The following is a 25,097-nucleotide window of genomic DNA, read 5'->3' on the forward strand; positions in this document are numbered from 1 at the left end:
GCATGATTTTTTACTTATTCAGATACAGCTAAAGTGATTCACTCCAAGTTACTAAACCAGTAATTTATTAATCATTCCATCTAGTCTAGGAACTGCTGCACAAAATGCACTAAATAAAAGTCACAAATTCTTTATCCTTGAGCAATTTTCCTTGGATACATAGCAATCCATTCACAGTATGTAGAAATTAGCTAGTGAAAGGATTATTACAATTTCTTTTATCTTCAGAAGAGTTATGGTTTCGGGGTGCAGCATCACTGGGAAACTCTTTCACATACACTTTCAAACAAGACAATAAATCAAATGTACCAACTTTCAGTTACAGGATTTTCATTCTTGTAAGACAGAGCAAAAAGCTGAAAACAGTTTCACAGGTTTCAAAAGACATGTCTATACAGTTAAATATTGAGAGTATGTTCAATTAATACAGAATTATGCTGAAACGTACACTGCATTGGTTACCACTGTGACAGCAAATGGAGCAAAAATATGCCCCAAGAAAGAGCAAGTGAAGCTGCTGGATTTAGTCATTGCACTTTATCCTTCACACAGCTTCTTGAATAAATAGCTGTATAAGTCTTAATCAAAATGGAGTCCTTAGATATAATTTCAGATATTGTATATAGTTTTAAAAAATAATCTCCACTAAGAAACTCAAATAGATTATAATTTCAAGGAAAAGTGAGTTGCTCTTACGTTATTGTTTTATAAATATGTGCTCTGGTCCATTCCCAGCTCTGACAACACTCACTAGATATCTTCCTGATTAGATTGCCAAGAACAATGTAACTCCATAACCAAGTATGTCAGATATATATTATTTGTGCACCGTCACACCCAGAAGCAAAGCATCTTACACAGCATAAATTTCTTCCAAAGTTTTCCAAGTCTTCTTGGAAATAAGCTGGTTTTAGCGGACAAAAATATTCATATTGCAGTGTAGAACATTTATTTCCAGCCAAAGATTTTTCTCAGAGTATGCAAGTCAGGGTGTACAAAAAAACTTTCAGCCACAAAAAGGAGGATTCGGCACATGCGCCTTTTTAAAAAAATACAAATAAATTTAGAAGACATTTTCCTTGGTATCTAAGATCCCTCTCATGATTGTACCAACACATTCCCATAAATGTAAAAATAGAAATCTTTGAGTGCTCCTTTCCCTTTTCCTGAGTGTAAGTAAAGAAATACCTTCAATCACTCATACGACTGATTGTTTGGGACAAGGATGATGCCAGCAGAAGGGAAAGTTAAAATTCTAATAAATGGATATGAAGTCAGATTTTTTTTCCCCCTGGGAGAATCTACTTCATCAACTATAATAATTTCTTCTGGCAATTGTCTCCTACATGTCCACTGGCAGACTATCTAACTGCAGAGATTTTGAACAGTAAATTTAAAAATGGACACGACAATGTAGAGCATTAAAGTTAAAGAAGGAACATCAGATCTTGACTCTGTTCGGCAGAAAACTACTGCAGTCAGCAGTACACTGATATGGGAGCTTAGCACACAGGCTGCTGCTATTTGGTACTTGCTGAATCTTTGAAAAGCTGCTTAATTTCCAGCAAAAGAAAGAGAGAGACAGAAAAAAAAAATAAAATATATATATATGTACAGATCAGCATTAGTTATGGATCTCGCCTACTGTATCTCTGAGCAAACTAAGCTTAAGCCAGTGTTTACCAGCATCATGAACATTTGGGCATCTGCAAGGACTATGAAATCCAAGAGAATCCCCAGGCAAAGGAATTACTTAATCCAAGAGCAGAACTTGCATTCTTGGACTGGCGACTTGGGCTCCTCTTTCTTGACCGGTCCTGTGTGTGAACCCTTGCAGGGAGGGTTGCTCTGGGCTGTTTCCCACAACGGATATACACTTCTCTACACAAGGACATGCAAATGCCAGACTACACTCCAGTGCAGCTGTGATGGGTTGACACAGTAGTCATATACTGTTTGCCCTAAAATCTATTTCAAGGAAACAAAACCATGTATCAGAATGTCTTCTAAAAATTTTGTTTATTTTTTTTCTGGAGAAACAGTGTTTACAGATGAACATGGTGCTGGATCTCTATGACAGAGAAAGTGAGGTCAAAGGTTGCCTTTCTCTGGAAGAAAAGGTCAGTGAATGCCTTATTTCCTGAGCAATTTATTTTTACAGGCTTGGACCAACTTTTAGAAGCAACATCTCCCTCCTACAACCGCTTTGTCAGAAGATGGTCCATCATGCAAGAAAACAATACCTACTGACTGTAAAGTTTCCATTCTGTGTTTTTAGATAGCTTAGGCACATAAAATTCAAAAGCAGGAAAGAAGGATCAATACCTTAAATACAACTAAGTAAAATTTACCAGTATATGGTACATATCTTCATTAGAAGTCAGAAGTGTCAGGTTTGTGGGTTTCTTAGCATGTCTTTTTGCCCCACTAGGACTCTCCTCTGTCAAGTTCACCTTCCTCTGTCTGTTCTTCATTTGTGAACTGATCTCATCTAAGCACCAGACCAATGCAATCTTGTCCTATTACAGTTGAAATCCATGGTGAGGAAGAAAGAAAATGCAGACATGTCTCACTGATATGTTATTGGTGCCTGAGTCTATGTTTTTCTCAACAGCTCACCCCACAATTCTCCGAGGTTGCTGAAAAGTAGGAAGAGAGAACTGAACAACAGGAGTTTCATCACCACTCATGGGGACTGCTTGAGGAAGGACTAGAAGCATTTTGACAGAGAATTCAGGATGCCATAAATGTTGTCTCTTTTTTAACTATTAACTTTGAAACACAAGCGTCTTATCTTCTGACCTGGACACGGACCATGCCAATTCTAGAAGGCTAAATTCCATCAGACAACCTTACAGCAGCCTTTGAATAGTATCTCCGTGGTTTTGCTTGTGAATGAGAGGTTCAGACAGAACAGCAGTTGGCACATTCAGCTTCTTCGGAGTTACTTTAATGCATAAATACCTAAAAGTAGAAACTTTTTTCTTAATACTTCTTTCCCCCATTTCCTTTCAAGGCATAAATTGGAAGTGGATAGGAGAAGCAATCCTTTGTAAGTCACCTTGAACTCAGAGAGCAGTTGCTTAAAATTTGTAATCAAAATAAACGGACCTCACTCATAATGCTAGTCCTGCACAGATTACATCAAGTAGACAACTGAAGATGAAAAATTTCTTTAGCAACACACAGTGAAAGCTCCCAGCCTCCAATTGCCTTTCCTCAGGACCTGGCTTTGCAAAGTCAGCACTCCCCAACGCAAACCAGCTGGGGGAGTTGGGGAAGACACGTTCACCACATGTGCAAGCACTCAGCAGTGGAACAGCAAAGCAGGCGCACATTTAAAGCATCACAAAAATAAATAAGGACAACAGCAAGAAACACAATGGGTATTTCAGTACAGCTCTTCATTCACAAACGTGCTCCTGGCCCACAAAATGACCCCATTCATGGCTGAGCCAAAGAGCCACAAGGGTCACAGTCTGGTGACCTGCACAACACTTCCTTCCTCTTCCCAAAACTGCAGCCTGCCCACCAGCTGACTCATTTTGTCAACCACCAAAAAGGTTTCCATCATTTGGTACTCTGCAGGCCACAGTGTGAGAATCTGGCTGTAGCAGACAGCTAAACAATTCCTGCATTTTATTTCAAACAAATGGGAGAAGGATGACAGACAATCCACACCACTTCAAAAAGGCACTGCAGTAAGCCAGATGGTGCGGATTACATCTTGGGGAAGGCTGCTGGTTTATGATGATAGGATGTGAGGGGAAGAGAGGTAGAAATCTGGCACCCCACCAGTGCAATGCAGTACAATATCTGCTCCATGGGTATTGTTTCAGTGGTAAAGGTTGTAACTCCAGGTCCAAGACTGAAGCAGGAGATCACATCATGATATCTTGAATTCACATTTGCTTTGAATTGGTAAATTTGTGATAGTTCAATTACCTACAACGTGGTTTCATTATTCCCAATTAAATATTTTGTGTCATTTATTATGCATGTTGAAAAAAGTGATGTAGAATTATTTCATTCCTTTCCTTGCAATTTGAGTCAATTTTGCTATTTATACTACCAGTTTTCCTTTTTATTCTTTTCAAAAAGCATTAAAACCATGAGTGAAAAGATCCTTTTTCCAAGGGTCAAAGAAGATTGTGATAAACATTTTATATTTAACACTTTTTATAATATTGATCTTATGTAAGGATACAGACATTCAATCAATTCCAATTTTAACTGCAGAACAAAATCATTAAACATGCATGTTTGTTAAACCTGTGCCAGAAATAATTTTATTTTCTTCTAGAGGCAAAAGTTTAATTAAACCTGAGACACTGGAGAGAAAATGAAGAGACCTCTGAGAAAATGGCAGTTCTTCACTGGACTGTCTAGAGAACCTTAGATAAATGGAGGTTTCTTAATTACTAATTCAATAGGTCACTTGTAGAGCAATTGCACAAAATTATGCTAATTGTTTCAGAAAAATAACTTCTGTGAACTATCATCTGACAGAGTTTCTGTCTGCAGTTGGTTCATCAATGAAAAAAGAGACAAGGATGCCTTTTGTTCCACAAGAGATGGATGGTTTGAGTTACATGATAGAAAAGACACAACATTATCTGAGTCACTACAGTCATATCCCAAGTCAGTGTTGCATCCATAAAGCAACATGCTGTATTTATTGAGCACAGTGCAGATAATCCTTTGATCTCTGGTTCTGCTTCTTCCAACAGCCCAGTTTCAAATTTGTATTAGCAATTATGATTCACATTATAATCAAATATGTGGTTTCAGATATAGGAAAAGAAAAAAAAAAAAAAACACTTCTCTACTTCAAAGATTTAACAATAGATTATAAAGTGTTCAAAGCAGCAAAATGAAGTTATTGAAACCATGCTAGTGTCTTTTTGTACCACCCTGAGAGAAGAAATCTTTATCTATTCCTAAAAGATATACATTTAAATGCAAATGCAATTACAGACAAAGGATATCTCTTCAAACCACTAAAACTGTATTTATAGTAATTTATACAGTTTCTATGCCACTAGAATTTAACAGCTAAAATTAGTGCAAGCTAGATGCTCATTCTTCAACATTTTAGTGGCTTCCAGAGATCATCTTAATTAAATCCCTTAAGTGATCCTCAGTCAAGCAGGGGAAGGTTTGGTTGGAATTTTCTTTTTGGTTTACCTTTAAACATACACAGCCTTTCCCAATTAGGTAAAAGTTTCTTATTAGAAACCAAAGATGAGAGTTCTCTGTGTTTTTCAATACAAACTGAATTTAATAGCAAATTATTTAATTTGACAGACATGAAAATTCTGTATTTTCCCAACTATGTATTACTGTCTGGGTCTTAACTAAGATTTGTGCTTTGTGGTGTTGCAGAATACTATGCTGAAAAGTCACTAAAAGATTTTTAAATGGGCTACATAGATAATTAGAAAACAAAGCCATCTCTTTCATGCAGAGACTTTTGAAACAAACAGCAGCAATTACAGCATGCCCGACCAGATGCTCTCTTAGGAACTTATGAACTCATGAAAGATTGTCTAGATGCCTCCACTTGTCTCTGTACAAATGCATTCTTCAAGTGTGACTCTTCAATTCTCCAAGTTGTCAATGTGTCTAAAATGTGCTTTCTTACAGGCAGGGCAGACCTTCCAAGGAAAAGCTGGATATAATCTCACCATACAATTTGTACTACGCCAGCTAAGTTGTAAGTACTTTAGAATTGCTTTTAGTGAATAGTGGCAAGGATCTTGTATGAGGCACCTTGCCAGGGGCACATTGTACATTACATTTCTGCTTCTTAAAGAAAAACAGATCCCATTTCATCCTGATGAGAATGAGTGGTTCCTATGAATTTGCCAGGACTATTCTGAATTGCTGTTTTCTTCTTCAGAGTACTTAGTACTTTCATGTTTCTGACCCTGGCAACACCTGTAATCACATTCCCTCACCATGGTCCAGTCACCACCAGATTCAGAAGGTCACAATGAATTGTGACTGTGAACTTAGCTCAAGTTGTTCTTAATTCACTGAAAACTCTGTTAGAGATTAAAGAAAATTGAAGTAATTTGAGTCCTAACCATTGCTGACTTGGAGCATTCTGAAAGCATTCTCAAGCATTCTGAAAGGCTTGCTGGATATTTTGAAGGAGCAGCAAGGGCTGTTATGCTGAACTCCAGCAGGACATGGTGAGCATAACAAAGTCCACAGACAAACGAATATAAAGTTTATGTATTTTCATACAATCTAGAATATTATCCTTACTAATTTTGTTGAAATTTAACTAATCTATCAAAGACATCTTATTTATATTTCTTTATACTTAGTTGTATCTCTTTCCTGAAACTAATAATTTAAATTAGTCTAGGCAATTTTAACTTAAACTGCCAAATTAATCAATGAAAAAGTAAATGTACCGTACTTAGTGGATAAGGGTGCAATCCAATTATTTTTTTGAATTTATTTGAAGGCTGGAAGGTCTAATGAGCGAGAAAAGAACATCAGACTTGGGCTTGCTATAAATAGGGTTATTAACTATAGCCTATTTATATGCACAGTTGCAGTCTTCCAGAAGGACCTGCAGAACAACTTGCAGAACGTGTTAAGAGACGGTCAAATAAAGTATCATCAGAACATTAATTCCAGCAAAATGAACAGATCCCTGGAGCACTTTAACATATCAAGTAGAGTCAGTGGACTTCAGGCAGAAGTGGAGAATATAAATCCAAGACTTCAGGTTCACAGATGGTAAGACAGAGGGGAACATACTTGACAACAGTTAAGGATACGGTTTTTCCTTTCATTCACAAAGAATAATGTGACCTTAGGTCCTCTTCCTGATTATTCGAAAAGTGAAAGAGGAGGATGGACGACATCACATTTCAGAGTAATTTTCTCTTGGCAAGAAGCTGGATGACTGAGATTTCCCATTTGGAATGGTAGAATATGCTCTACTCTGCCGAGCAGCATGCCACAAAAGGCAGTGTCCTAAAACTCTCTTAGGTATGTATATACACACATCTTACAGCAACAAATTCCTTTACAGTGAAAGATTATTATTTCATGAAGCACCTTCTCACACAAGCAGCATATTAAACTTGGCAGATGAAGAGGATAAGAAAAATCTTTGTCCAGCTGACATCACTGAAAGTAAAATCTAAGCACAATGATCATAAGGCCAGGTACGTGACTAAAAAAACCAAAGCCCAGAATTACAGAAGTCGTGAAACAGTATTAATATCATTCCCCACATTAAAATATCTAAAATAGACAGAGAATGCTACCTCTATTTCCTTATATGCACTCTAGGGGAAAAAAGCCCACTCATGTGGTGCGATTTCTGACACAATATAGTTTTCAGACTATTTCATCTTACATCATGATATTATTCCATTCACCCTCCACATGATAATGTCTCATTATATGAATTGGAACACAGGGTTTTTTTTTTTATTATTATTAATAATTTATACCAGAGCAGTAAACTGTTTTTGAGATTAATATTTCACAATGTTGGTTGTAAATCCAAACACTAGGAAAGAATTCAGATGTCAGGGAAATATATAACTATCAGAAGAATACATATTTTAGTATATTTTTGTTCAATTCTATAAACTAGTCTATGGAATAAATGACAGAATAAAAACTAATGTGAAAAGCCAATGCAGACTATGAGGAACATGCTTTTCAGCACACATAAAGAAACAAACCTACAAAACCTGTGGTATTAATTACATTTTCTGTTAAAGACCCTGTAACATCTTTTTTTTCCTTTGCAAATTCAGTAAAGAAAAAATAAGATCTCAGTTCTAAACACATAAATCAGTTTACATTTGTGACAAATACTATTGAAAAGAGTCAGCCAGGATTCTTGTCAAGAATTCCATTTACCTATTGCAATGAATTAGAATTATATTTGAACACCATGAAATTCTAGATAACTTACATATTACATCATGCCATATTGGTATAAGTACTGAAAATAATTGAGAAACTCTATGAACAAACACATTCTTTGATTCAATTAAGATCTATGCCTGCCAGACTCACAAGATCCTTAACATTTTATTAACAAGACTTTTGGACAGATTTTACTGGTATTATGTGTTTTACAGGGTATTTTGCTTTGCCAAACCATAGTAAACATGTTCGCATAATTGCAACTCCATTCACAATAAAGCTAGAGTGGCAAAGTCCAAGACCTTTAAGGTCTCAGAAGCCTGGTGGCCAAAGTATAAACTACACAACAACGGTATTTTAAAAAGAAAACAAACAAATTATATTAACATTTTAAGCATGTACTTTGTTAGTAAACCAATTTCTTGAGAACCATGAAAGACCACACCAACTGTGTCAGCTTATTGCTTACACCACCCCTCTCCATTCCCAGATCTCATGAAGAAGCAATGTGATGCCCAAAACCCCTACAAGTCTCCCCACAATTCAGGAGCTGGTTCCATGTTTCACCAGCTCTCTCTGCCCAATAAAACTATGAACTCTGCTACATACTCCACTACATCGAATAACCATCTCAGTTGCTGTAATCATGCAGTTCTTAGAGTAACAACTCTGCTGTCGATATCTCAGTGTGATTAGCAGACCAAGTTCTTTCCCCCTTTCACCTCAGTCCCAACCTGACCGTTTTACATTTTACTTCTTGAGCATTTCTCCTTTCATTCTATGAACAATGTTGGCTCTGTCCATTAGGTAAAAATCTCACAGTCAGATCTTTCACCTTGGTCCTGCATGTGGGAATCTCTGAATCTGTGTTGAACAGCCCTCTACATGCAACCCAGATACTCTTGGACAAGCAGTTTTCCATTATACCTGCATGGAATATATGTACTTTTTTGCATGGCATTCATGAAAAGACAAGGTCTTGGTAGTCCTCCTGTTGTACAAGGTTACACATATAGTCTGCAGAAAACAAATACAAACATACAAGCACAGGTATTTGACAATCCCTGTAGAGAACAGTTGTTCTAAGACTAATCCTCGACACTTGGCAGTAGTCGTTCTGGCATCTACTTATTCATAATGAAAAGAAAAATATTGTTTCTTTCCTCCTTCCTCCTCAATATTGTGGTGTTTCTTACTTCATGCCTCAGGCAAGTTTTACATCTGCCAAAACCAGGACTAACCTTTAGATATTCTTGCATATCAGAATGCAAGAAAGACGCAGTGTAATTTTAGAAGATAACTTTTACAATGTGGAGGGAAAGAGCTTTCACAACCCTTTGTAAATCCTATGTGTATTTGTGAATTATTACTGAAATAAAATCCCACAGTAATTCTTTAAACTGCTGTGTGGGAGTAGAGACAAAAGAAAGGACGGAAAGAAAGAATATTACAGCCTATCTGTTTATACTCACACCATCAAAAGGACTACAAAACTGCATGCTCTGATGAATTTGCTGGCCAACAGAACAAGCACTTTAAATGTTACTTTTTAATTCCTAGTCTCAGAATTTAGTTCGTTACAGTTTAGGATGTAAAGGATTTAAAACACAACCAAACACTCTGAAGAGTAGTGCCCAGAGCAAAGGTCCAGCAAGTAGCTTTGGGCAGAAACCAGTCTAGATTCAAATAAAGAAAGCGGCTGGGGTGGGCAGACAGCTGTCTTTTCTATGGCTGCACTCAGGTGGAAGGCGGGAAGCTCACTGGTTAGACATACATCAGGAGAAAAAAAATAGAACATATATAGCAGGGCAACAGCATCATTCAATTCTTCCAAACTCCACTTGACTCTAGTGAAAAAGACCACCTAGACATCCTCATCCCTTGTCACTGTCACCCTGCAGTGACCTAGGACATTGCCAGTTCTATGCCAGTGAGTTGAGGCTCTAAGAAAGTGCTGCTCTCTGTGGAGCAGGCATTGGTGGTCACTAAAGCTAATACATTTTTCCTTCACATCACAATGGTTTATATGCAGTCACAGCAACTGTGCCTCAGCTGGCAAGGGAAGAACCCTTTCAAAGGTTTGGGCAGACCTAGTGGAGCACATCCCTTAGTCCTCCTCTGGTATCACCAACTGGGACACAGATCAGCTTCAGGTGTCTTCAAGATCAGTAAAGACTGCTACCACCCTGACCGTCTCCCCCACTCTCACCTGCCCACTTATAGACATGGTCTGGTCATTTAGAAAATACATGAACTTCATAAAGGTCACACTGCACTGGTGAACCTGAACTGACTCCTTCAAGAAAAATTGTATCAGGAAAATAATTTTTGAAAATACCCAAGTTGTTTTGAATCTTTCTTCCACATACAAATGTTCACTTGTTCCGCCAATATTTCAGACACCCAGCTCTAAGTAGTACAATGTTTTTCAACTGTTGCCACTAAACAACATCAACCCCATATGCACAAATGAAATTTAAGTTGTAGCTATTGCATACCCAGATACTGAAGTTTCTAAAAACATGATTACGTTAGGGTGCAATGGCCGTTTAATCAGAAGACAGACTACTGGCAAGTTCTCCCTATCAGAATTAAATGCTTTCAGTCAGCTCTTTACTCTTAAATAGGTGATTCAAGTTTTAGAATATTTGCCAAGCTTTACACCACAAAATCCAGCATACACTTTAGTCTTAAAATCTGACAGGCCTTCTGGTAGTTTAAACAAACAAACAAACAAACACACAAACAAAGTTATCGATGTTACAAAGAAAAAAATTTCCTCCATATCAGTTTCATATTAATTTGACTGTTTTCATCATGACAAGACCTCCCTTTTAGAACAAATGACAGCAATATTGCCACTCCCACAAGGCACAGGATAAAAGACAGCCTCCAATTAACAGTATGAAAGCCAGTTATTAATAAAACAAACACACCCAGCGGTACTACTTATGTCAGCAAATAGCAACAAAAATACTTCAAAGAAAATACAACATTTCCTAACAATGCCAATATTCTTTCTTCACCCTTTCTCTTGTTTCTGTTTTACCATTTCTTTTTCTTCTTCTCTTGCCCATCAGTTCATTGTCATGAAGTCATGGGCTGGCACTCTCAAAACGTTCAAAACCAGATCTCCATAATAATCTAATTCTTTCAAATTCACTTAAATTGTAGCAGCAACGGTTATCAGCTTACAGTCATTGGAGAGAGGCTCACAGAATTGTATTTAGAAACCCTTCAACATTTTGGAATGAATAGCAAAACAATCACATGGAGAAAATGTGATAATGGAGCTGTAACATGATGGCATCAGGCTCTTAAAACATTCCTCCTCAAAGTTCTATTGTATGCATGATTTACTTTGAGCATAGGGATATCTGGAAGCCACATCAAAGAGCTAATGGATAGACATTTTGTTAACATATGTAGAACTGATGCCAGGCCATAAAACAACACTGCACTGAGTATTACACATCTTCAGAAAAGTCTGGTTGTTTTGTGTTGATTTTTTTTTCTTGAGGTTGGGTTGGATTTTTCATCTACAAATTATTCCTTCCGTTATGTGCGTGAATGCCTATCAGGCTCAGAAGCCTGGACAATTTTTATGTTCTCTTGTTCCCTGGATCTTTGCCCAGTATCACAAAATCTGAGACAGGGCTGATCTTTGAAACTGGGAAAGGAAGAATAATGAAAAAGTAAATAAGCATCCAAGTCCTTTGCAGAACAGGTTCTGTTACATCAATCACAGACTGGTAAAAAACCTCACAATCTACACTACTATCTTAGCATCTCTGTTTCTCAGGTCATCCCTAGGACTGCCACTTTCAAAGTGCTGCTCAAACTTGGCTCTAAGCTACAGCACATTCTTCAATGGTCTTTCACGTCCTTGGTGATCAAAATGGAGACACTTTCCAAATGGTACATATTGTAGATATGGTATTCTATAAAAACAGGAGGCCAAAAAGCTTTGTAGAGTGAATTCCTAGAAGAGCTCTCCAGGATTCTGAAAAGGCCACTTACAAGATCCTCTGTTTTTGCTCCAAAGTATTTATCCTGGATCACAGAATAATGAGCAGCCATCAAATTTATGTACTTTGTAGGGTACTTAGGAAACAGTTTTTCCATCACTTATTAACTGTAGGATAAGTAAAGCAGCGCTGCACACCAAGAAGCATAGCACAAAAGGACACTGAAAGTCAAGATTGTAGAAGAGTTATAAGTTTATGCACTTTGATATCTTTTCAGTTAATCACATATTTTGTGGTTCCATGTTTGGCACATTAGGTACATTGAAACCAGATTAACAACAAACAGCTGCTATTTATAGCATTTCCCCAGAGATGGGAACAGTTGCTGCTGCACTTTAAGACCAATCATGTTGCATCTGTATTAAAATGAGAAGACAAACAAGTTTTATTGCCAGCTCTGCCTGAATTTCAAATGAAAACCACATTAGTTAACTGGTGAATTTCTCAGTCAGGGAGTCTCCAGTGTCAGCTTACATAGTTTAAGTAAAACATCTCACCAACACACAGTACAGCACAAAAGGATGCTAACATCATGGGCCTAGGTGCAACAGGGTGCTCAAATACTCCTCCAAGATAAAAGTCAGGAATGGACTGCAAATGTCTCTAACCTGCAATAATAGCTGGGCCTCAGCACATTCTGCTACCATGCCTTTGTCATTTCACGAACTCCTTGGCTCAACTGTCAGCAGTCATACAGGCTTAAATATGTTAGGTCCCACAACCCACAGGTTTTCTGCTCTCACTGCTGTCCTAAGCACCATGAGAATGGAATCCCAAGCTCAGAAAAGTTGCCAGGACATCAAGTCATAGCACATTTGGTCCCACTATTCCCATTTCTTTATATGAAGAAAAGCTGGATCTTGAATTCATTACCTCATAGGCACAGGCTCGCTCACCTCCTTTGGGACCCTACACATTAATCAGGCCTCAGCAGGCACTAAACAAGGACCTTAACTCTCATGAGGATGGTGGATATCTCTGTTCTGATCATGCACGATCACACCTGCTCTGACATAGGAAGAGCCTTGTCTGGGGTGAACCGTCCTTTCCTAACTTAGAAGGAATTATACAATTATAAACAGAACAGAGACATAGATGAGACACTGAACTTTACTGACAGCATGACAAAATCCATTTCCTTTTTCTGTTCAGATGCTTTCTACACCATCTGAAAACTTGATATTGCAAAGTTGCAGCTTGCAGTAGGTTTCACCATACATTTGTTATAGCTGGAATGTTTGATTACTGCCTACTGGCCAGCCAAACAGAAAGAATAAAGCAGGACAGAAACCTGAAGTATCAGTGGGTTAATTTTTCAAAAGTACTTGCACATTGGGTACAGAAATGCTTCAAAAAGACAGAGGACATCTGTGCTCATGTCACATCATTGCCTCTGAAGATGAATGCACCCCTGAGAGCTTGATGCTTCACAAAGCAGCAATAACATTTCTTTTACTGCTTTAGGTTACTTGGAACCTTACTTAGGTTACTGGAAAGATAGCCTGGTTAGAAACATTGTTAAAAATGCAAATGACAGAAAATTAAATTAAATGCACCCTAATTAGAAAGCGGGACTATTTAACTTGGTAATTATGTGTTTCGTGAAGCTAGACTCACAGGTGATGTTATGTAAACCAATCACCCACCACAGCAGTTACTCTTTCCCTGCCCAGTGATCAAGCTGCTGAAACTGTACATTCATGCTAACACTGAGGATCTCTCGACACCACAAGCCAGAGTTACTGAACTGTCATCTCAGAATAGATAAAATCTCTTAAATAGATAAAATCTCTTGCCTGGTTTAAAGGTTAGATATAGTAATCCTTCTCTTCCACTGAAGCCATAAAAGTACAGTGTTTAAAAAAGCATTGTGGCTCAGTAGGTACTCTAGTAGCAATTGCTAGTGCTGCATCAACATTTTCACAATAAAACATACTGCCAGAAAAGTAATTCCATGTTGTAAGCTGACACAGAAGACCTTGTACCAGGCACAAATCCTTCAGGCCTATGAGTTTGGTTTGTATGATTTTTAGCTAGGAAGCTGGAAGAAAAGAGAAAGCAAGCAGAAAAGTCTTATAAGTGGAAGTCAACAACATAGTATTATGTAATGTTCAAACAGAATTTGTGGTGCAGACAGTTTGTTCCAAACATACATACAACACCTGCTAAACATAGCCATGAAATGCTAAACATAGCCTAAAAAAGATTGAAAAGCTAAGATGTCCAAAATATAGAAGAGCTTGCAAATAAATGTTACTTGTTTTATGGATTTCTTCAAAAGGGCTGGGGGTTTTTGGTTTGTTTCTTCCATATTTTTAAAGAAAAAATGAGGAGTTTTTTGTATATTTTCACCTACCTGCTCTGGATGCTTGCTTCCAACTATCTCTGCCACAGTGTTATAGGATAGAGAGTCTGGATAATTCTTAGCTCCCATCCTCAGGTGCACAACAATCTTAGTGCCGCGGAGAGACATTCGTGACATCATTTCAGCATCTTCCACAGAGATGCACGCAGTGGGAATTTGGGGTACATTAGGCTGGTAGCTCTGCTCTCCAGTATGTGGACTGTTTAAAAAAACCCAACAAGACACTGTTAACAACTTAGCTCTGTAATTTTTTTAGCATTACTGTAGAATTATTAAAAAGAATACATTCATGACCATCCCCACCATACTCTCAAAAGGTTCATAGCTACAATTTTTAATAAACCTTTTGACAAAATACATCAAGTGTTTTTACACTAATCAGAATATCTGACTGTTACTATTATATATGTATAGAAATCTATTTATTGTCAGCTCTATTTAGGTCATTTCCATGCTTTGATATCACACTCTATTCACTGCTTTACCAGAAAGAAAAGCAATGAAAAGTCTAAATGAACGGGTTGCCATAAATGCATTTCTTTTTCCCTGTGACAAGTAATGAAATGAAAATTTGCTATTAAATTTTAATGTCATTTTCCCAATAACAGAATTGCAGAACAGATGATGTTTGCATGAACCTCTGGGGATATCTGGTCAAACCCCCCTGCTCAGCTGGGCCACCCAAAACCAGCTGCCCAGCACCATGCACAATGCATGAAAATCATCACCTGTGAGCCTTCTCAGAGCAGCAGACACATCTTTTATACATTTAAACAAACAAACAAAAATTAAACTGGGTTATTTTTAAGTCATCTAAACGGGGAAAAAAAACCACATTTAATTCCTAGAGGAGATATGTTAAGGAGGAAAGGAGAAACCTTCTTTGTATCATTATAGGTGAAGTAAAATGGGAGTGATTATTCAGTTCTATTTATTTAGAAGAATAAAACCTTCTCAACAATAACGACTCATATTGTAATCAATAACAAACTGCAGAGTAGATATGTATAAATATTTATTTCACATGAAAATACTAAAAACGAGTTACAGAGGTCTTACAGGAGCTGCTTCAGAGTATAGACAGATCTGTCTATTAAGTGACAACAGTTCAGGAAATTATTGCTCCCAGTTCCTTACAGCTGAACCTCAATCAAAGGCCAGCATCTCTTCCCATCAGCTTTGCAGGTCAGGTGACCCACGGCTCACCTTTGAAATAACATTCAACCTGAAATTCAGAACCTGTGCCATGTAATACTCCCCGAGTGGGATAAACTCATGTAGACTTATAAATTCAGATTATTTTTTTATTTTTTTTCATTCCTTCTCTTTGTTGAAAAAAAAAAAGGCAGCCTTCATCCCCACTTTTAAACTGCGATAACTTGCTGCCTATGTTTAATATTTCTTTGAGTGTTTGGGGATAAATCCAGTATGTTAACCAAGAGATTTTCCAAACAATGTAAAATAAACAGACTGGGGAAAAAAAAAAAAAAAAAAAAAGACAATTTCATGTACTAATGTTAAAATACCCCAAACCCTACATTCAATATCTGAGCAGAAACTGTTTGTTTCTGGTAATTTTAAATTAATGTTTTTGCCTGTATCTTCTGGCAACTTTATGTCTTAGTACTAACTCAGTGTGTATGCTGAATTGCAGTAATTCAAGTTTTATCACTGATTTCAAGGTTCTGGTTATTTCTCAGATGCTCAATGAAAGAAACCCCTAAAACTGTATTTGTTTCTCCAGTTTAAGCAGCAAGCACAGTTCTTGCAGATGCTCCATCCTGATGTTCCACCACAACTGTGGATAAGGTTTCTGACAACTCGCTATGATCCACACATGCTTACACACCTCAAGTGAATGAACATTCGAAGGTACAAGATTTACCCAGCTAGACCAAAAAATAAACCTTGAAGTTACCCAGAAGTGCCATTTGTATGCTCAAACTACAACTCTGCCAAGATTACAAAGGTAAACCCAACTACCCAAATTAAACCATATTGGCATGGGAAGGCAAAGCTAGGAACAGCTCAGATGATACCAGGACCTGACAGGAATGGATGACTGCCCAATTTCTACAAAAGGGAAATGGACCCTAAGCATGACCAGTACAAAGACACAAAGCAATACCACAGTACTGCAGATTCCTAATGCTACAAGTTGAACTCACATAGAAAACATCCGTGGCATACCCTAAGCATCCTGGGATGATGTGAAACATGCCATGTATTAAGTATATCATCTACATAATAAATTGCGTAATAAAGTGCCAAAGAGTACATTAAAAACAAAACAAAACAAACAACAACAACAAAAAATACTAAGTAAAGCAAATTAAGTACCTTTTATGCAGAGATAATCAAGAACTGGAAAGGCTACTGACCATATGGCAAGACCTGAGCAAGAACTGACAAAATAGAAATTACTAGCAGACTCTGTAACAGATGGACAGCAGCATTCCTAAGTTTGGCGCAAAACAAGGCAAACAGGATATAGTTTGGGAATATCGGGGAAAGATTTTTTTTTTTTTCCTATGGGGAAGCAGGGGGAAGACAAGAAAGTTGTTTTGTTTTTTTAATTGAGTCCGAACAAACATGATTTTGGGACTATTATTTCAAAAGAAGAAGGATCTTATTTAAAAAAAAAAAAAAATCTCTTGCATTTACCATTTCTTGCACCTTGAAAAGGAGATGAAAGGAAGGCATCACATAAAACCAGCTATAGAGATCACAAAGAACCCTGACTCTGAATGAGCATTCAGCTTTACAACACTGGTACCTACCGGCAAGTAAGGTGCAACTCTGGCATTTCCCACTAACTCCCACCTGGGAGTGATGTTAGCATCTTCTTCAAACACAGTTCTCTGAAAAATGCTGTTATCCAACAAACCCTGAACTAATTCCACAAAACTTTAAGGGTAATTAGGCTAATTAATATATGATACCCCAGTCAAATACCATAGTTTGGTTTCCAGAAAAGATAGTAAGTAGTTCTTCCATTATTTTTTATTAACCAAAGCACCTGTTTTGATTTTAGATCTACTGAATGATCTCACATCCATGTTTAAACTACTAACTGAAAACATATTAATGTTACTACAAACTCATTTGGTTCATTTGGTCCTGATATCCTTGTTCAACAACTGACAAAATTTAGATAAATAAAGTGGTTGAGTTTTGCTTTTGATAAACCCCTAGATTTCACATCTTGGAAAGTATTTAAGAGAAGTGCCACTGTATGAATAAAAGCAGAGAAAAGGCTCAAAACACCCCCCACATTTTGTCTGTTAAAAGTACATATCAAATGAATAGTAAGAAACGGATGTGGCTTGTATCTTACACAAAAGTGTAAAGGGAGGATAAAAACCTCAAAAAGCAGCTAGTTAGTTTCTCTTGAGTAAAACAATCAAATGTGGAGAAACTAAAACATGTGGATGAAAAGATGTGCTGCTGGTGTCAGGTAAGTTCTAACTCTTCTAACTGTGATAGCTGACCTTGCATGCTCCATTACTTTGTTCCTGCATTTCCAACCCTTATCTCTAAGATAAGCTAAAATGCCCAGGGAAAAATAAACTGTGTAAGAACCAGTGCTTCAAGCTAAACTTGATGCTCTGATGGAAAACAGATCTCAAGTTGAAGTCATGGGAAATGATAAGAATCTCCTAAAGGGAGAAATAAGCATGACATTACAAGAACTCTAACATGGCTAAAAGGAAAAAAAAACCAACCAGAAACAAAAAACCACAAACCAACAACAAAAACAACAAAAAACCAACCAACCAACCAACCAACCAACCAAAAAACCCCCCCACAACAACAACAAAAAATTTTGATTATACAAAAGCTTAGAAAGATTTATTTCAGCCATAATTTGTGTGCACATACCACCAATGCACCATTCTTCACATCAACCTCAAAAAGCAATCTAGAGTTGGGAAATACAAAATCAATGTTGTCTAAGTATTGCCAGTGTGGTCTAAGTTTGCTCATTCAGACAAACACATTGTAAGACTAATTCCACCTGCTGTGACCATTGTGACCACCTGTTTTCTACAGGACCCATGCAAAATTCACTGTATGAACTACATGTAAACTAAAAATTTGTATCAGATCAGCTAGTTTGTTAATATTGACTTAAATCATAAAATACATTCTTGAATAGAACTATGACTAAATTAATCACTAGCTACACCCACGGCAAGATCACAGCCTTAACTTGGTAACGGGTTCACATCTCCAAATACTCTGTTTTTGTTTTTCACTTGTATATTCTACATATCAAAGAAAACCCCCTCATCACATACAAAGCTTTAGACTTTAAAGGGGGTGATGGAACATATTGTAGCAAAACAGAAGGAAAACTACACATCTTCCTCCCTCAGTTATCGATGGAGAGTAGCCATTCATGAGTGCTTCACTTCTCTAACTTCCTCTGCATCATGAGCAGCATGGCAAAGCCTGAACTCCACACAAGTAAACCCCCTTTTCAAGCACCATAAAGTCCTTATAAAACCAAAGCTGCCCTTATGTGCATTCCAGCTGTGTATGTTCTTCCAAGACTCTCACCATTATCTGGATAAAGAGGCCAACTGTAATTGCAATTAGTCAAAATGTCAAAAGTATTGTTAATCTTCTCAGAAGAATTAGGTCTATAAAAATAAAATCAAGACTATTCCCCATTTACAACCACTTGGCAAAATACAAAAAAAAAATAAATAAATTCAGCACAATTTTGTGTTTCTGTCATCATTTGTCACAAGATTTACTTGCTTTGTTTGCTTCTTATATTGTCTTTGTGGGATTTGATTTGTTGTTTTACAGTTGAAAAGATATCAAGGCTGTCAAATCCAAAACCAAATAGGAATATGCACAGAAAATGCTAAGAAACTGCAGAGTAAAAATACTATACAAATATGGAATTAAATAGTATAAATAAATTAAATAGTATAACTAAAATAGTAGTCTATTACCAAGATTAGAATATCTGGAATCCAGACCCACAGTGCCTCTTCCAGATTTCTTTGCACCAATCCTTAACTGGTGCAGCATCAGCTCAAGTGTAATGGAGTGTAAGAAAGGCTCCAGAAGCTCTTGGCCTTACCAAGGAAAATTCCCTTTGAGGAAGAACATAGTGTTATTCTGTTACCACGTGGAGTCCATTTAAATTAAAATTTAGAAAACTGCATTTATTGAGTGCTAGGCTCTCAATAAAATTAGGCTTTACCAAACAAGCATAATAGCTTTGCCATAATTACATATATCCTAGGTTACAGAACATAACTTACACATATATGTTTGTATTTCACTATAATATTCAGTAGCACAAGCACTAAGAGAATTCTCCAACAAGTAGAGAATTTTTTAAAAATAGCATGGATTAGATAGGGTTTGCCAAACAAGAAGCAGAAAACAACTCTGAATAGTAAAATGATCAAATGAAGTTTGATGAATTCTACCTTGGGACTATCCAAGTGCTGGGAAAGTAGAACAACTTTCCAAGAATCTGTAGAAAATGAAAGTTTGCATTAGCTGCTTTTCAACTGAAAAAGAAACTTGCTGGATCTTACAGCCATGAGGATGACTCTCCAGCAGCTGACATCTTGATGGAACTATTTAAGCCACACACCTGTTTGGCCTCCTTCTGCTCAGTACAAATCACCAAGCTCTGTCCTTCTGTGTTTACACCCCTGCCTTGTGAGAAAGCAGCTGCCTGCTGGGTGCTACAATAGGTACACTAGGAGAGGGGTCCCAGAGTGAACACCACTGGCAATCCAAATCACCAGCAGCTGAAAGGATTCTGGTTTCATAGGCTTTGTTTTTAATTTTTTGTTGTTGTTGTTGAATTCCTAGCTTCTCAGCCTAGAGCACAAGTCTTATTTATATCTTCAGTGACCCCCTCTATCACCAGAGACCAATGAGTACAGAGAACAAATTCAAAAAACCTCACAGAGAACAGATGTTATATTTTATACCTACAGGAAGGATATAAATAAATTCAAACAAACAAAAAAGAAATCAAAACCCAAAACAACAAACCCCCTCATTTTCTTTATTTGGGAAGCAGCAAATCAAAGAAGCATCACAAGGCCAGCAATACAAAAATAAGTAAGAGCTTAGCTGTCTAGAATACTGACCTGCTCTTCATACTGTCTCCATTTAATGATGTTTTTCATTGTTATAATTAACTCTTACATCAAAATTATCAAGCACAAATAGGTGTGAAGAGGCATTAGAGCTTTCAGGGTACTCTATCAGTCCTTCCAAGTCTCTGACTCATTAGAGATAGAGACAGAGACAGGGAGTAGCAGAGAGGGTCAAGCTCTCCCACACAGGCATATACATACACACCAGAAACATGAGTCAGCCCTAGTACTGAATATAATATATCGTGGGGCAGTACAGGGAGCTTCATCCTCCTTTCAAAAGTTGGTCATGGTAAAGGGTAATATGCAGCTACACTCATCTGAAGGAAAAGGGTAGGGATAGAGGATTTTTGTCTTACCACCATAAAACTCCCTTTTTATCAGCTGACTGCTGAGGTAAACAGAGGGGAGCAAGGTCTGAGAGGAGGCAGAAGAAAGTCTCAAACTCACGTAAAAGGATATGTGTTACCCTGGTTTTTCTGAGTTTTTTATTAGCCTTTTGATTTTCATAAATGGAGTCAGATCTTTTAGTTACTGTAGAATATTAGAGCAGTTCTTCTACCTTTCCCACAGAAGTAATATAAACAAATCCTTTGTTTTTCATTCTTTGTCCTTTGTTTACATATTTCTAACCTGAAAACAATTGTAACTGACAACTCGTCTGGCCACTGAGGCTGAGGGGTAGAAACCCCAAAAAGCCAATCTTCTGCTAGACCCACAAATGTATAAAAGTAAAAGAATAAACAAAGGGGTCTTCTTCTCTCCGCTCTTTCAGCTGGGAGCTGGATCAGAGGAACCTCTGCGAAAATCTCTTGTCTGCGTGTGATTGCTTTGTGTGTCTCGGTGACAGATATGGATAGTACTTTTCTTCTTTCCTTCCTTCTCCATGCAACCCACCATTCAGAGCAGTATGCGCTTTGGACACTGTCCTCCACAAAAACCAAACCAATCTTAAACTCTTATGCATCTAGGAACCCTCTCCCTTCAACAAGCAATGCAAACAAAGCCTCATGGAGATACACTTTTAAAGTGTAAAAAGTAAGATGAGTATCAACAGGAATACAAAGGTAGTCAAGGGAAACCTTAAGGTAGAAATGGCAGAGGGTAAACATGTTTCTGAAGTCAGCAGGGGACAAAACGTCTTGGTATCAAAGACAACTATGCGGATGGATTAAAGAGGAGAACTTTTAAAAATAAAAAACTAGACAGTAGAATAACATAGTTATTATCATCTCAGATAGCATGGAATTAAATCCCAAAAGTAAAATAGAAGAGAGGGAATAGAGAAATCTAGTTATCTTTCCCTCTGTAAGTACGACCTTTTCCACTGAAACACTTCCATTAACCAAAACAGAAGGAGGTGGGACAACAGGGGAGAAGACTTTAAAACCTAACTGGATATGAGAAAAAAGTGAAAGGAATGACTGGATTTAACTTCAAGGAATGAGCCAAAAAAAAAAAAGCCACTGCAAGCCACAAGCCACTCTTGTCTAGGTGAGCCACAATATTTTCTGAAGAAAACTGAAGCTCTGAAAAATCCTCACTGCGTAAATGCTTCCTTCACTCCCACACTTCTAATTTCTATAAAATATTAAACACCTATTCGATGTTCTGTTGAACAATCCAATAATTTTACCATTCAAATAAAAAAGAGAATAAAAAATATGTTAGTCAAAATAAAACAGAGGGAAGGATCACTTATTTTTCCTCTCAATTGAGAAATTTTAGTAGTGTCACTTGAAAGGGACTGTTTTAACCACACCTGATCTTTACATTTGCCTGTTATCTAATTCACACGTTATACAATTTGACTTATGCAATGAAAAATGTACTATAAATGCCTAAGCGATAGGAAAACTTTATCTAATAGAGTATTAAACTTATTTGATAGATTTGTTCTCCAATAAATGGTACATTTTTATTTCCAAAATTCAGGCAAGTCTGTGAGTCCTCGATCTCACAAGTACCCTGAATTTTTCATTTTTGAACCTGAAATCCACTGTAAGCAGAAAAGTTCTCTTTAAGAACAGAAAAATTCTCTTTAAGAACAGAGTGTATTTTTAAAATTCTTTATAGTATTTTAACTTTGGTGAACTACAACTAAATATTGAGCATCCCAGCAAAATGTCATGCTGACTATGAGTGCTCTTTCCCCAGCTGTATTTGTTGACTTAGGCAGATTCTCTCAAAAGCATGATAATCTACATCAGATGAAATAAAAATTGTCCCAATAGGTATGTGTTTCCTCTTAAGAGCTCCTTTCCTGGCAATTAGTTGTGTCCGGGGAACGAAGAGTGTCAGGCTTGGGAAAAAAAAAATCCAGCACAAACAGTGGTTGAGATAATGACTGAATAAATTTTGGGGACCTTTCCATGCTACAGGTTTCTTTGGGAGCATGCAGGAAGAGCACCTAGCACACAGCAGTTTTCATAAGGAAATTACGGTAGGGGTTTTCTAAGAAAGTAGTTCAGTCTTGAGAATTCAAGTCATTTTCCTTCCCCAAAAGGAAAAGAGGGATTGCTGACAAAATGCAACATTTTCTCAGGGTTTTGTTTTTGCTATCAAGTTTGTTATGCACTTCAACATACACTATGTAGTCATATTGTTTTGCCTAATGTTTGACAGTTTGTTCTCTTCCCATTTAATCCTGGAGATACAGCACTTCCTTCATCATCTGAATGGGAGAGAAAAGATTATTCTCAATTCCAATTTTGCAATTTATGGGTTTCTTTAATATCTAATAAAGAGTACCTATGAGAGCCTGTGGTGGAAGAGACACTATTTGAAACAATATCATTTTCTCTCATTTTCATTAGTTGATCTGTGCTCCTCAGGAAAACGTTGTTGGAAAAAAAGGTAGCAGGCTGGAGGCTGGTACATAATAATGATCATCACTTTTAAAATCTGTACATAAATTAAAATATGCAAATGATTTTGGACCTGAACCAAGAGATACAAGCACATATCCAGTCAGATCAGATGAACTGTTGAGGTGACACAGATTTAGGGATATGATGAGATTCCAGAAAAATGACAGCTGTGAGAATGCCAGAGCTCTTCAAGTCCACCCCTGCTAGCTCCAGGAGAAAAGGATTGTCAGAGAGGACCACAGGCTTCCCCACTTCTCCTCATCCATGTGCCCAGGGTCTCACTCGTGTTCAGGCAGCCTCCACGAGGAGAGGCACGCAGCAAGTCACCTGCGCTCAGCCTCGTGTACGCTTCACAGCCTTAGGGCTCAATACAGGAAAACACTGAAGATCACTTAGTGCAACACTGCAAGTCAGTAACAGGATAAAAAGTGGGAATTTTCTTCCCAATGTTCAGGTACTAAGTAGTTATTATTCTCCACCCCACAAACTACAATGTGCAAGAAAATTATCTTTCTGATTGCAAATGATTAATGTTGACACTGAGACCATGTATATAACTTCATGAATAATATAAATAGAAAATCTTGAAAAAACTATACCTACTTAGAAAGAAGTGCATCATAATTTTTAGAAGCAGAACTGTGTTTTACAAGCTAATATATACACAGGCTGAATTACCTAGCAGCTGTCAAGCTAAAATTTCTTCCTCTAAAATATTCTATACTACGCTTCTGTGTAAGCGTAGTAGAGTTACTTAAATTATTCACTGGAAATTGTACTTGTTTCAAATCTAACTTGCCTATAAACAGATACTGAATTCTACAGAACAAACCCAGATGTGTGCAATTCATAACTATTTATCAAATAGTTTAAAGCAATTGTTCTGTAAGTGCAGCCCAAAGATCACCTGCAGTTTGCAAAGCCCACCTCTCAAAGAGGTCTAATAATTTCATCCACATGAAGCTAAAGTTTCACTGACCTGCAGGTGAATCTTGGAATATAGCCCATATACTGATTAATACCAGTATTAACAAAACTCCATTTTTAATGGGACAGTAATTGATCCCTGATCTAACCACAGAACTGTTCACCTGCAGTGAACAGTTGATGGTTGATGTGACCCAGGATACACTGCAAATAACATGGCAGCACTTCTTGCTGCCAGAGCTATGAAACTGTTGAGCAGCTTTGCTGCAAAAATGCTGCTAAAACAACTTCCCCTTGAAAGTTCGTGATTTGTCAAGCATTTGGGAGAAATAGACCTGTCTAGGACCATCCTTAAGACACCACGACAGTCAGACTGTCCAGCTCACAAGATCAGCTCCCTGTTAAACTTTGTGATGGCCTGAAAAACGCATGCGGAGGTGGAAATAATAGTGCATTTGTGGCTAAAATTTCTGCCACAAACATATTTGGACTAAAAATAAACAAAACTAAAAAGCTTCAGACACCTTATGTGGGAGATCCTAAAGGACAGAATGGAATTCTCCTTTCCTTTCTCAGGAAAATTTCCACAGAAAAATGTCACCTACAAGTCCGGTGCTTTCCAATGGTGTTCTCTAATTCCTTGTCATCTTATTGCAATTGCCCAGATTCTGGCATCCTTTCACTAAATGTTAAGCTACTCCATTAAGTAAAATCAAAATAGTGGAGGAATACGAGAAGGGTTAAAGGAATCCATCACTGGTTGTCACTCAGAAGTACCATACAAAGATTTGCATGACTGAAACCTAATTTTAGACACTGAAAAACAGTTATACTTCTAAAAACATAAGTTGCAGCTGCA

At 37.4% G+C, this 25,097-nt stretch overlaps 1 protein-coding gene across 6 annotated transcripts in view; it reads right to left on the bottom strand.

Moving 5' to 3' along the window:
• The window catches only part of CPQ (carboxypeptidase Q), a 145,417-nt gene that overhangs the window by 76,638 nt on the left and 43,682 nt on the right, over positions 1-25,097 (bottom strand). For all 6 annotated transcript variants that reach the window (XM_040078152.2, XM_040078134.2, XM_040078180.2 and 3 more), the window contains one exon: positions 14,293-14,500. In XM_040078152.2, coding sequence (XP_039934086.1) covers positions 14,293-14,500 — 208 coding nt within the window. The remainder of the gene's footprint in view (positions 1-14,292; positions 14,501-25,097) is intronic.

This window comes from Hirundo rustica, chromosome 1 (genome assembly GCF_015227805.2).
Source record: "Hirundo rustica isolate bHirRus1 chromosome 1, bHirRus1.pri.v3, whole genome shotgun sequence".
In the NCBI taxonomy this organism is placed as follows: domain Eukaryota; kingdom Metazoa; phylum Chordata; class Aves; order Passeriformes; family Hirundinidae; genus Hirundo; species Hirundo rustica.